Source organism: Zerene cesonia, chromosome 3 (genome assembly GCF_012273895.1).
Source record: "Zerene cesonia ecotype Mississippi chromosome 3, Zerene_cesonia_1.1, whole genome shotgun sequence".
Taxonomy (NCBI): domain Eukaryota; kingdom Metazoa; phylum Arthropoda; class Insecta; order Lepidoptera; family Pieridae; genus Zerene; species Zerene cesonia.
This window is the reverse complement of record NC_052104.1, coordinates 4,626,595-4,640,449: the sequence shown is the minus strand read 5'-3', so window position 1 is coordinate 4,640,449 and position 13,855 is coordinate 4,626,595. Positions and strand designations below refer to the sequence as shown.

At 31.2% G+C, this 13,855-nt stretch overlaps 1 protein-coding gene across 17 annotated transcripts in view; it reads left to right on the top strand.

Moving 5' to 3' along the window:
- Window positions 1-1,054: 1,054 nt before the first annotated feature.
- LOC119836651 (protein lap4) overlaps window positions 1,055-13,855 on the top strand; it is a 74,955-nt gene continuing 62,154 nt past the window's right edge. For all 17 annotated transcript variants that reach the window (XM_038362065.1, XM_038362082.1, XM_038362160.1 and 14 more), the window contains exons 1-2: window positions 1,055-1,383; window positions 3,450-3,567. In XM_038362065.1, the coding sequence (XP_038217993.1) occupies window positions 1,225-1,383; window positions 3,450-3,567 (277 nt within the window). In that variant the 5' untranslated portion in view covers window positions 1,055-1,224. The remainder of the gene's footprint in view (window positions 1,384-3,449; window positions 3,568-13,855) is intronic.

The window sequence follows — 13,855 nt, the reverse complement described above, 5'->3', positions numbered from 1 at the left end:
AATTGAATAATTTTGATAGAAAATACGTAGATTCTGGGACTAAAGTTCGTAGGTTTGCGTGGAAGGCTTAAAATACGTAGATCTACGTAAAAAGACGTAGAGTTGGCAACACTGTCAATTTGACATATTTTGTTTTTTTTTAACTTGTTTTGTCATAAACGTCATTGTAGGATTGTACCCTCGTTACAGATTCTTGCAAAATAATTGGAAATGATAACATTGCAAATCCTATGGATTTATTACCAATAAACGATTTAATACGATACACTAATTTACTCTATGGTTTACATGAAGGATGTTTTTCGCATAAATTGCCATACTTTCTTATTTTAAATGAATAAAACAATCTTTCTAGGATTGATACTAAAATTAAACAGGAATAAAAAATACCGTGTATCAAAGTCCAAAGTAAAAGTGCCCTTGCTTCTCAGCTGTTGAGTGTACCAAAAAGATGCATGGACAGCTGTTACAATAATATGATTTAATATTTTTATCCTACCTACTCCATATTATGTAAGAAACGCTGGAATTTCTGAATATATTAATCGTAGGTCATTTTAAAGCCAGTCTTTATACTTATTCTATGTCATTAGTAGTAAAGACTGACCAGAAAAATTAAAAACAAAACTGGAGGTGCCAAAATTACTATGGTTATAGCAACACTAAATATAGTCGTGCACTTGAGAATTGGCTAGTGATCGGCCGAATAGTATAAATTCATCGATTTTTGGCATAATTGTAAATTTATGCTGTTCATGTCATTTAATGCATATTGTAATAAGGGTAACTCCGCAATGCTGCCCATTTTTCCCATTTTTCAAATCTTACTTGCTGTGTGCTATTTCTTAAATACAAGACGAATAATATTCAATTATTTGTATTCAGTGTGTGTAATACCTTTTTTTCGCTCTTGCATAAATTAACCCTTCAATACATTAGTTCTATTTCCATCATTATTTTTTAATTCAGATAAATTAAAGGTCGGTTATAGGAAAAGTAATGGCAATATTGTTTTCTTATTTAAATATTTTTAACGAGTGGCAATACCGATAGTTTGTGGCTTCATTTTTGAGGGTGAGGTGTTGCGAGTGTCACTTGGTGTTTTTTGATATCGTTATTTATAATTTAAAATGCTGAAGTAGTACAGCGATCGGGAAAGTGCTCAAATATGTGTCGTGATAGTGATTTATATAATTATAGTTTCATTAAAGTGTAGTGTCCATCATGTTTCGATGTATACCTTTGTTCAAATGTAATCGTCAAGTGGAATGTGTAGACAAGCGGCACTGCTCGTTGCCAACAGTACCTGAAGACATTTTACGTTATTCTAGGAGTTTGGAGGAACTTTTTTTGGATGCTAACCATATAAGAGATTTACCGAAGGTAAGTCAATTTTAGGAATAAACTTACGTATACGACGTGGGCGTTCACCTTATCACTATCGTAAATAATACAAAAACCGAATTTTTTAATCTATGTGTCGATGGTGATAGAATAAAATATTAATAATTTATCTATTAGAATAAATGATTAGGTATTTTCTCATTTTACAAATACATGTAGTAACAATTTGTTTAAAGAAATAAAGTTTTGTAAGGGGTAAAAGTTTTTAGTTTGCAATATTTAATAAGAATAATAATGAATGTATTTTCATTCTCAAAGTTTAGTGATAAGAAGGAAATTATATAGAATATCGTCTGCTTAGATTAGGTAGATGTTTTATGTGTTTCTGTATACTTGTTAGTATATTTTATAAATTATTAAAATAAGAATATGTGAAGTAAAATTACTAATCTATACTTTTTGAGAAGACAGTGATACCAAACTAAACAAATGCCTTTTATTCCACAGCTTATAGATTTAGATACACTATCTAAGCTTTTGTATACTTTATATTCAAATCAGATTTCACTAGCGGTCCGCCCTGACTTTTTTCTCACACAAACACAATAAAGAACAATTGTGAAAGAATTTTTTATATCGGTCTTAGAATTTCTGAGGTTAGTGCATTCAAACAAAGTCTTCAGCTTTATGTTATATCATAAATTTATGGAAAAACAGCTTTTCAGTATATATGTTACCATTTCAACCAATTTTTTGTTGCAACTTACCTAGTATTAAGTAGTTTTTTATAACTAGGTCTAACTAGTTTTGACTGTAAAATATTTACGGAATTCGGTTATATATGTGAAAAAACAAGTGCACAACAATATACAAAGTATCATAAGTTCAAAAATTCTTATTTTATTTATGTACTTATTCACCACAGGATTATTTTACGCCATTAATGTGTTAATGTAATCTTATTGCTAATTAAATAATGATGGGAATTTTAAATGATTAATAATAAAGCCATTAGCAAAGCTTTTTGTTTTAAAAGTGCATTAGGGTTATCACACTGTATATTACAATAATTTAAATTGTGTTATGTTATCTAATGATTTGCTCAAATATTTATTTGAAATTGCTTATTATATGTTAAATATTTTAACTATTTCAAAACTTTATATGTCCTTTACTTAACTAAGTGTAAAGTTTTTTTTTAAACTGTGTTTTAAGTGCAATTAATTAATTAAAATTTTCATTAATACTGACTTTGTTATAAGTAAATAGTGAAATATCAACTAAAATTTTACAATGATTTAAGTCATTTTGATTGATGTTAACTTAATTAAGAAGATTTGTTTTTTCCACATTTTGTGGTTTTCTAGATAATGTCTTTTGTAACTATTGATCTAAGATCCCGAGTAACGTCAACCCTGCATTTATGTATTTTGTTCATTTTTCTGAATGAAGTATTGATTGATTAGATAACACATGTTTGATAAATTTGCTCCATAATATATATACGCATAGACACTAAAAATAAAAAAAAAAGAATATTATTACATGTTATTTGTTTCATATTTTCTAGAAATACTGATTAAAATAACCAATACCTTCAAAATAAAGTATAGTCCAAAGTAAAATAAGTTTTTACATAAGAAAATCAGAATTTGTTTTTGTGTGTGCAAAATAGCAATGCAAAATTAGGCAAATAGTTTATATCACACTCAATGCCACTGTGGAGCACTAAAAAACTAAAAAAAAATTGTTTAAGTTTGTTATTATAATAAGTTTTTATTACAGTCAAGAATATGCACTATTATACCAAATGTGCATTGATGTATTAAATTAAAATAAATGTTTGTCGAAATCTAATAATTCAAAAAAGTATGCTAACCTTAATTCAATTTTAAACAATAAACAGCCTAAATTACTAAAGTAACAAGATCATTGATAAACAAATTTCATTATGTATTATTTTCGTTAATATGTCCATGCAGATAAAATGTCATCGAAAATTAAGACTATAGAAATGGCCAATAAATTATGACATACCATACAAAGTTTTTTACTACTGAAATTAATACCAATTATATACCTTAAAATTATTTATCTTGTTACAGAATTTCTTCAGGTTACATCGGTTACGGCGGTTAGGACTTAGCGATAATGAAATTCACAAACTACCATCAGATATACAGAACTTCGAAAACTTAGTGGAGCTCGATGTATCCCGCAATGGTAAGTTGTTGTGTTCACGCAATAAAATTGGGAGGTTGTAGAAAACTAGCGACGGCTCTTAAACAATATTATAAACTTTAAGTAAACTTTCCTCAGTAGTCACTCTATTAAAAAAATCCGCATCAAAATCAGTTGCGCAATTTTAGACACACATACTGACAGATATTGGGTGTATTAAAGCGACTTTGTTGTATATTATGTACTGATAAGAAACAGAGGACTATATAAATATTTTTACGTCATTATGTTAATATTTATCGCCTTTAAATGGCGGCAATTCTCACTATGTAAATATTTGAATGTAATAACGAAAAATAAGTTTTAACATGTGTTTCAGGACATAAACTATAATCAATACATAGTATAAAGCAATGTTGCTTCGCGCGTTTCTCTGTTTAATATATATGTATGTACGTTTCGATCTTAAAATCTACACAACGGATTTTCATATGTATTCTATTATGGAATGTTTAGTACTCTTTACGAAATTTTTCAAACCGGATGTCTAAATATTTGTGCAAATACCGTTACAGAAAAGGCATCGAACCTTTTAAAGTTGTATTATAACTTTATTTGTATGCATACCCATGATCACCCACTTACATATCTCCGCATAGTAGTTGGTGCGAAAAGTATAATAAATCGCACTAGAACTGTTATTATCAAATTCAATGATACGATATGACATGCGCCAATAAAAAATTATATGAATTTAAATCAGACCATTATGATAATTTTGAAAAAGAGTATTTCTTCAGGCTTTAACTAATTTGTACAACAACAATAACTGTGTTAACGTAGAGAAAAATTAATGTTTCATTTGGTGGTTAAAATAAACACGTATATCTCAGGATAAAGCAAGTCAGTCTAGTTTTAATATCTCACCTAGAACGAAGCGGTCGTTGTTTACGATAGCATGTTTACCTGATACTCACGTTCTAAAACGAAGGGTGCAGGCCAACAAAACTTTTCCATACCTAACATCGTTATATGTAATCAATAAAGTGAATTGTTATTGACTGAAGTGGAAATGTTCTTCCATCAATAAATTGAAAATCATTTCTTGCTTACACCTTTAAGATTATTGGTGCATTCAAATATTATTTGTGTCCCTTTTTTATGTTGTAGGTAGGTATATTACATATCATAGAGAATTCTAAAAATGTTGTATTAACTCACACGCTATTATTATTCGTTTCAAGCATGTAGCTAATTTGCATTAGAGCAGGTGTGGCGCGATTGCCACAGGCCCTATAATTTTGAGAACTGACCGTGTAAAGTTGAGAATGTCATGATAAAAACCATAAAAATAGTGTAGGTAAACAAACATTTCCATAGCGATATGGTCTCTGATCCATATCAAATCACGTAACTATTGATTTTGGGCGTATTTGATTATGTTAATGACTTTGAAAGACAACGCTTATTTACTCAAATTAAAATGATAGAACATTTTGAAAATGAAAAAAAATTGTTCAATACTGCAAAATAAATGAACAAAAATAATTCGTTTTAAGTTCTGTTTGCCTAGCCGTTTTAATTAAAATTTCAAGCAGTCAAGCGCTTCCTATGGAGATACCACTTGTTCCAGATTTTCACGTAATTAAAGGCAAATGTAGTAATATTAAACGGTCAAACAAATAATGGCTATCAAAAAGGAAAAAAATGGTTGAATGCGCCCATTTTTATTTTGTACCATAAGCAGCGAAATATTCGCTCATCATTTTATATATCTTGGCCAGGCCTGCAATTATTATATTTTGGGTAAATACCTATGTTATTTACCTATATACGTGTGAAAGCTCGCTAACATATCTTGAATTCTACTTTTAATATAATTAAACAACGGTTCTTGTGTAAATATAGTATCAAATATCGGTAAGCTCATTAACAATTCCATCTGTCGACATATACACTGTACAATTTAAATTGAAGACATAGGTGTGTTAAGAATATTGCTCTATTCTTTGTTATACTATTATATAGAGTACTTAGGTAAGGATTATGCATTAAACTAACTACTTGTTTTGAAGTCGAAACTAAACGGAGAATTGAAAATACCTAAGTTATAGAAGATGTAATGTTTGAACATTTCAGTAACTCATAAACAGTCTTGGACTTCGGCATCAAGTTATTTCAAAGGTTTATCCATAATTAATTGCTCAATGACTATTTAAAAAGGAGCCATCTCCCGTGAAAACAACTTGATGGTAGTTAGGATTAATTAAATGTTTGAAACATTCTAATTGCTTAATGTTTTGTATTCATATTATATTCTGAATGGGATTGTTGCTTTTTGACCTTAGCATACATATGTAAATGATATTGTAGAGATTATAAACAACACAAGAGTATTTGTATTCAGTCGAACCTGTCGATATAATTTATTTCAATCTGAGACTTATCTAACAGTAATAATAATATGGTGAATTTATTAATTATTTACTACTTGTAGAGCGTAGTAAATAAAGAAATGTGTGAGAAATTTCGTTTGTTGTTTCGTTGTTGGTGATATCTCGTATAATCACTACGTGTTACCCTTTACGGTTATTATTTACAATAAACTCACAATTCTTGTAATAAACATACACATTTAAGAACGTATTTACTGCGATATACGTTGCGACTTGCGAGTACCGTTATAATGCCCACGGCGAGGTCTTACTGCGGTCTAAGTTATAAGAAAATTATTTCTAAGATGGAATAACTTTAGATTGACATGGAACGGCACTGACTTTGAAATTACTCATCTTACCGGCTCTTGTATGAGTTTTTGTCCTTAGTGCATCTGGCCTGTTCATATCTGAGCATCATTATGCACGTTATAAACTAACCACGTTATGATGAAATATAATATATATAACATAATTATATTAAACAACAACAACTATTCAAATCTATTTACATTAATAATTCTTACCTTATTATATAAAAAGTTTCATTTGGTTTAAGATTTTTCTGCCTTTTAAATAAAAGGGACAAGTTATGTTCAAAGTTCGCGAATAAATCAAAACAGCTCGCGTTTCAAATGGTTGGGCAGTGATTAAATGGAGCGTAGTACGATTCCTCTTTCGTGTTCTTTTTTTAAGAAACTACAACTAATCCAAAGTTTTCTTTTGAATCTTTACTTGTCAATAGAATGACTACTTTATAGATAGAAAAAAGTATTTAAATAGGAAGTCTGATATATATTCTGTCCTCACTTATTTAAGACTAGCTTTTGCCCGCGGCTTCGCACGCGTTAATTCGGAGTAGTTTAATAGATGTCGTTATACATATAAACCTTCCTCTTGAATCCTTTTATCTATTAAAAGAAACCCGAATAAAATCCCTTGCGTAGTTTTAAAGATTTAAGCATACATAGGGACATAGGGACAGAGAAAGCGACTTTGTATTGAAATGTAGTGAAGAAAAGATTTATAACTAAATAAATTTTTGGCTATACATCTTATCACACACCTTCTGCAGATTACAGATAAACGTGTATGATAATTGTATACGAATTTGAATGATGAAACTTGCAGCTACACAAAAGGTATTGCGGCTTTGTGTTTAAACATTATATATTAAAAAATTGAAGTAAACAAATAAAAAAATAGTAATAAATTATTATCGTTAACGCATATAAAGGTATGTTACCTGAGCAAGTTGCATGGAAGCCATCGAGGTGAATGTGATATTATATGTAATTTTCATCGGAAACGCCAAGTTCACGGTGTGGTGCTCTAATGCCAGCGCAGGCGACCCGTGTTATATGGACAACGCTTCCGTTTGAACTTCGAAATTATTCATAATATTTTACTGAATGTACTAGCATATATATAATAGCTTTACAGTTGTATGCCTACTTGTCGCAGTATTTCTGCTATAGTTATTTTATAGGTCAATAATAAAAGACGGTTACTAGGGAAAATAAAAGACATCAAATATTCTTTCAATCAAGCTCAATTTTACGTTTCGTATTGGTTTATTTAATGTCACAAAGATGACATGATTGAGAGACATAAAGATATAGTATATATGTAAATAAAATAAAATAAAAAAAAAGTATTTAAATACGTAGTTCTCGTTTTTAATTATTAAAAATAATTTTGTAGGTATGAGTATAAGCAATATTCACCTAATATTATTCTAATATTCCCTCGACAACTACATTAACAAGCAACACAATTGATGGTTAACTAATTGAATACGATCAAATTAAACCGGTTATTATATTGAAATTCCCATTTCCAATTTAAAACGAATTGGTAGACGAAAGATTGACATTGATTTGGTACATCTCATTATATCTGCCATGTATATTTTTCTGTAGATAGGTAGTAGACTAAAACATCTGAAGATATTCAATTGAACACCGTTGTCTGTTGTAGTTTCCTGTAATAAAAATTTAACTGTTTCATAATTTTATTTTATTAGTGATGTATTTAATAAGTAAGTTATATTTGTAATTAGTGCTGGAATCATATCGTATTACTTTCTGCACGTAAGTATACGTAATTCTTAATGCTATGTAAATATATTACCTAAAGAGCGTACAAGATTAAAAGAGGACCTTGAAAAGTATTTTCTTAGGTTTATACAACTCGCAATGATCTTATAACTGCGGTAATATGCGTTTACCTTGCGTGTTCTCATTTTCAATTTATTGAAATATCTAAGTATATAAATACTTAGTCAATACGTATTTTTGCTTTAGTTCCCACCAATAAGTTTCAAACGCGCATAAAATATTTTAAAGGACCTTCCTAGGAGGCTGTGTTTTTCATAATGTTGATTTAAGCCCTTCCTGGATTCCTTCAGAATAGATAAACTTTGCTTGATAACGTATCTATCGACCTGAATAGGTTGCATAACTGATAACGAGATTCACGAGTTAAATTCTATTGTACATGACGTTAATTATTTGAAGATAAGATCCATTGAAGTATAAAGATAGTTCTTGTTTCAATTATACCATTGATTGTTGCTTGTTGATTACAAGTTTAGTTAAGTTAGCAAGTTCATATATATGTACTTATTGTTAAATGTAGATTCATTCATCACATTCGCGTGTTAGTTGTCAATTAAATATACGTTATTGTATAACAATATAAACGGTTTAACTTAACAACACATATTTAAATATATATTTTTCTTCTACATTCTTGTAGATACACTTGTATATGTATTATATATTTTATGTTTGCATGAAAAACAAGTTTATTGAACTGTACGTCCTTGCAAAACATCTGAAATGTGTTAAAGTTATTATTCAAAGAGTAACTATTGATTACATGGCCTTTAGATAAAACTAGGTGTGTACAGGTAGATATGTCGATTATAGGTACCTGTACGTATATTCTATAGCCTTACATAACAATTCATTCAGTCCGTGAGAAAACAAATAAGAATTTACCGCCATTGTATTAGTTACAAATAAGAGTAAAATCTATTCGATACGCTCGGTACCTACGTTTGTGTAAAAGTGGTTTCCTTTGAATGTAACTCGTTTGTGCGGTTCGATGCCTCTATGGCTTATTCGGCTATTGAACCTAACCGCATTGTCCTCAGCTCCCACGCCACGGCAGGCCATATCACTGCACATCTCTCCCATGCCCTCGATCATAATGAAAATTACATACTTTCGTGAATTAATTCAGAGCGCCTGCACCTACCTGCATTGGTTCAATTATGTGTAAGCTCGGCTCGTTGGATTTTGTCTGTACAAACGGGCTGTTCGCCCCAGCCCGTGGTATTAATATAAATATATACATATATCTTATATCTCTTTATAGCCCTTGCCACCCATTGAAGTGGCAGCTCTCCAATTGTGAAAGAATTTTTGAAATTGGTCTAGCAGTTTTTGCGTGGAAACGTTACAAACAAAAAAAAAATACAAGTTTCCTCTTTATAATATTAGCGTAAATATTCATCTCGTTTACGCGAATGTATTTTTACTCTAATACTATTTTTAAATAGTGTGATAATGTTGTGTATGTACTAATTAGTAATATCACTACTTACAGAACATAAATAACTTCGTGCTCAATAGTGACTAACACCTAACTGCCTATGACGACGATAGTGTTTCTTAATGTAGTACGAGTCAATAGTTTACAACAATAAACGTAAAACAAAAAGTCAACAACTTAGCAAAAGCTGTGATACTGTTTGTAAGATTTAGCCATTTTAGCAATTTATCATCCTGTCCCATCACGTAATATGCCAGACAGTGAGATCACGTTTTAAACCGGTTTAGTATTATTATTCTGAATAATGGTTAAATGTTTAGGTTATAAATTTACATTAAAGGGAGATGACTATAAATTAAAAAGTCGTCAATTTTTTTTGTGACAAATATTTTTAGGTACTAGCCTAAGATAAGTTATGGCGGTTATCGACTTATCGAGGTTCGATTTAAAGAGGTTCAACTGTATAATATTAGCACATTTTAGGTAAAACATTTACCTGCCCTGGCCTGTGTTGTTGAGCTAATGCCCGTCAAAACAATACTTACAACTTTGTTCAAATAACAAGTTGTTTGATAACTTGTTGAGAGATAACAGAACTATGTATATTATGTTGAATTATAATGCGCTACTGAACTGGATCTGGATTTTTCTTTTATAAGCGGGAGTAAAACCTATACATACATTTATGATATGAATATAAGATATGATATTTAATGAATGTGAACATTTAATAAGAGACTTGTACAGCTGATGTTTTGATGCTTCACAGCGTATGGCTTGTACGGTTTATGAGCTATAAAGGGTTCGCTAATGTCTACACTTACAATGCCTTAATATTCACCTAAAATGTACTAAAATAGGTACTAATCTTGAGGACAGGAACTCGAATATTTGTTTAAAATACATCCATTTAAATATAATTAGTATATTGTGTTAGGGACATGATTGTGTCCTCGAATTTATGTTGAGATAGAGTTAATCGAATTGTTTGTTTTTAAAGTTCTGCAATAAAGTGCTTTATAAAATATTGCGTAATTTCGCACACTTATTGTATTCGAAACGCTTTATGTAACAGTATCCATGTCTGAACTTTTGAACAATAGCGTCTGACCTGTATAAAGTATACTTATAAAAGAACAGTTCGAGAATTCGAGAGCCTTTGCATCATTCTCAATAGGCGCATTTTACTGTCTACCCGGTTGTTTACATATACCTATGTATAATTTGTCCGTATTTTTGTTTATATACGATAATTTTGATCTTAGGTTGTTGAATGATAAGAAATTTTTCCTCGAGAACTCTATCAGTTTACGTGAAGGTATTTAGGCATCTTGAAATAAAACGGTATTACAAGCGCGTTCAGCCTGTCACGAGTATAATAAAGCTGAATTATATGAAGTTGAATAGCGAGTGGTAATCGCCGTATAGCCGCGGTTTGCGTCATTACGTAAGCACTGTATCGTTCGTGTGTGTTAAAAGTTTGCGAATACCATAGTTTCATTGTGTCCTGCTGTTTGCAGCGTCCATTATCGTGGGCGGTGGGTCGGCACAGTCCACTTGCGACGCTTTGTACTTCGTACAACTCAATAACGCTCTAATGGGATTCCAGTTGGAATGGAGTAAGCCAGCCGCGACCGCCCGACCCAGACTAAATAACTTTTATTTTAATTTTCTTTTATTTCTCTATTCGCCGAGCCGCCATTGTTTGCAGATATTGTAAACAAAACATCCCAATAACATTGGTGTGTGAATGTAGACGGCTGTCCGTTCGTACATAGATTGTGGGATTTTGGTTAACTTTTTTTTTTGGGCGGCCCTTCCTTTTTTTTATTTTGTTCAATTTAAATCAACATAGAACTCTATAAATTAATGCTTTTTCACAATTAACTTTTCGTCTCTTTTTTAACCGACTTAAAAAAAGAGGAAGTTATCATCACTGCGACTGTATTATTAGTGTCTGTTAGTGATTTTGATAATTCTATTCTATAATTCGATAATTATTGATATTTGACAACTCTTAGAAATATTCAAATTTGGATTGTTTTTACCCAAACGTTTGGAAACACAAAATTTGCTTACAAGGTATGCAATTTCGGGAACGGTCCCGACTAGGTATTAATTTCCTTCTGGTTTCCCACATAGGTCCCGGTTGCTCGCCGGATATTGCGTCCCCGACTTATGGAACGCTGAGATTGTCAATCATCGAACAAACATCCCGCGTCCTTATTGCAATTACATATATATATATATACACAGGAAACGCAAAGCAACTGTTACTACATTAAACTTTATCCTTGCTTGTTCAATTGTTTGGTACCATATTAAGTGTCCTGTGTAATTGATGTTAGTGACGAAGAATTTATTGCATTATTTAAAAAAATTACGCTCTTTACCCAACTTTCCATATTTGTATATTTCTAAACCTAACTCAATGATGTAACATAGCGTAGTAAAAGGTTTTTAAATATGCAACACGTTAGACCGGTTTTATGGGATGTAATTATGTGAGGCAACTTTATAAATTAGGTATACCCAATACATTATATACTACACTGAGGTGTGTGCTACATATTAGTTGGATCATAATCGAGTCTGTTTACGCGCCTTTTCTACGTAATGTTTATTATAGGTACTTCGCTTATACTACTATAGGTATTGTTTAATATAGTCTTAATAAATTATTGTAACAAATCTCTTGCAATTACTTTTTTCAATTTCAATGTCGAAAGTTTCTATAGTTATCCCAGATTCAATAATTTCAAGATTTGATTAATTATAACTTAAATATTCTAATTTAAGTGACCTACTTTGTTACGAATGGTTTCATCACCGCATCTCCGTCAGACATTTGCTGCAATCAGTTTTCGCTTGAATGAGCTTAATCACACCTTATGATGTCATTAAATGTTGCTCATTACAAATATCTTTAGAAAAGGGATCGCAATGAATTTCAAACGAGCGAAGAATGTATGCTTCCTGATATTCAAAAAGAGAGAGCGGAAGTTTCAATGAACGTTTTAGATCGCTTCAAAGACGTTGGTGCGCGCTATTGCCGCAGGCTTCCTACATCTCTGAATAGCCATTCACCCTTCACATAAACATAGTGATGCACTTAAATACACACTCTTAGTAACCGGCATACCTTTCCTAAAATAGTCCACACTTGTTAAATGCTTACATTTCTACGTGTTCAGTTTAAAAATGACTTACATAAATAAACTAGCGTTGCTAAACATTCTCCAGGTGAAATAAACATTTCATATAATCGAACTTATCTTTAATAACGCGTTACGTAAATAGTTTTTTAAGTAGGTAGTCGCTAAGCGAAGTTATCGGTACGGTGAATCGTGAAATTAACATGGTCAGGAAATGCCGGAGGGCGTTTAAACTTCGACCTAGTTACTGTACATTGCGATCAATGTACACCACGGTAACGGAAGTTGTATGGAATTTGCAATGCATCCATATATCATGGGAGGATGGAATGCAGCCTGACAAAATGAGTGATGACAACACACCAGACGGAATGCTCGTTTGCAAAACCGGAAACCGAAGCGCACTACCGTTACCATCGCGAAATTAGAAAACAAGTTAAGGTTACACATTACAAATTATACACTAATCATCTCTAATCTATAAAATTTGTATCCATCTGCATTTGTTAATGTATTTAATACACACGAACACATTATGAGAACAATATGTTACATTTTAAAGCGATGGTTATTTGATTATTTTCATTGTAGATTCTTTTTCAAACATTTGAGAAATAAATAAAGCTGTGTTTGCGATTATTCTTTATCCGTTACAATATGCACTGGCCTTATCGCCGCATAGTTTCCTGAATAACCTGCATATTATTCTATCTCTACCTGCCGTATATATCGCCGAGTTACAGTTATGAATTGTTTGTATTTGCAACGGTAAATGCGCAGAAATAACCTGGGTTTGCAGTATTTTTCTTCGATATGCATTAAGTTTGTTCTTAATAACAAATTTACACCCATTTTTGTTCTGTTTTTGTTTGAAAAAAATTGTCATGAATTCGTGATATATTTATTTAATAAGATGTATCAAATATCATTGGTGATTATTGTGGTCAATTTCAGATAATATTATGTTATCATCCGAAACTCGCTCAGGTACCTATTATGTTATAGGTGGCGAGAAATAAGTTAAGGATTAAGAGTCTCGGTTTCGATTCTATCCTCCCTTAAATAGTAAAGTATGCTCTAATTCAATATCGACTGTGAAAGTATGGCAACTTCCTAATGCAATTCGTATCGAATCGTGACACCAATACCAAAGTTCCTCGATCACAAATTCAACTATAG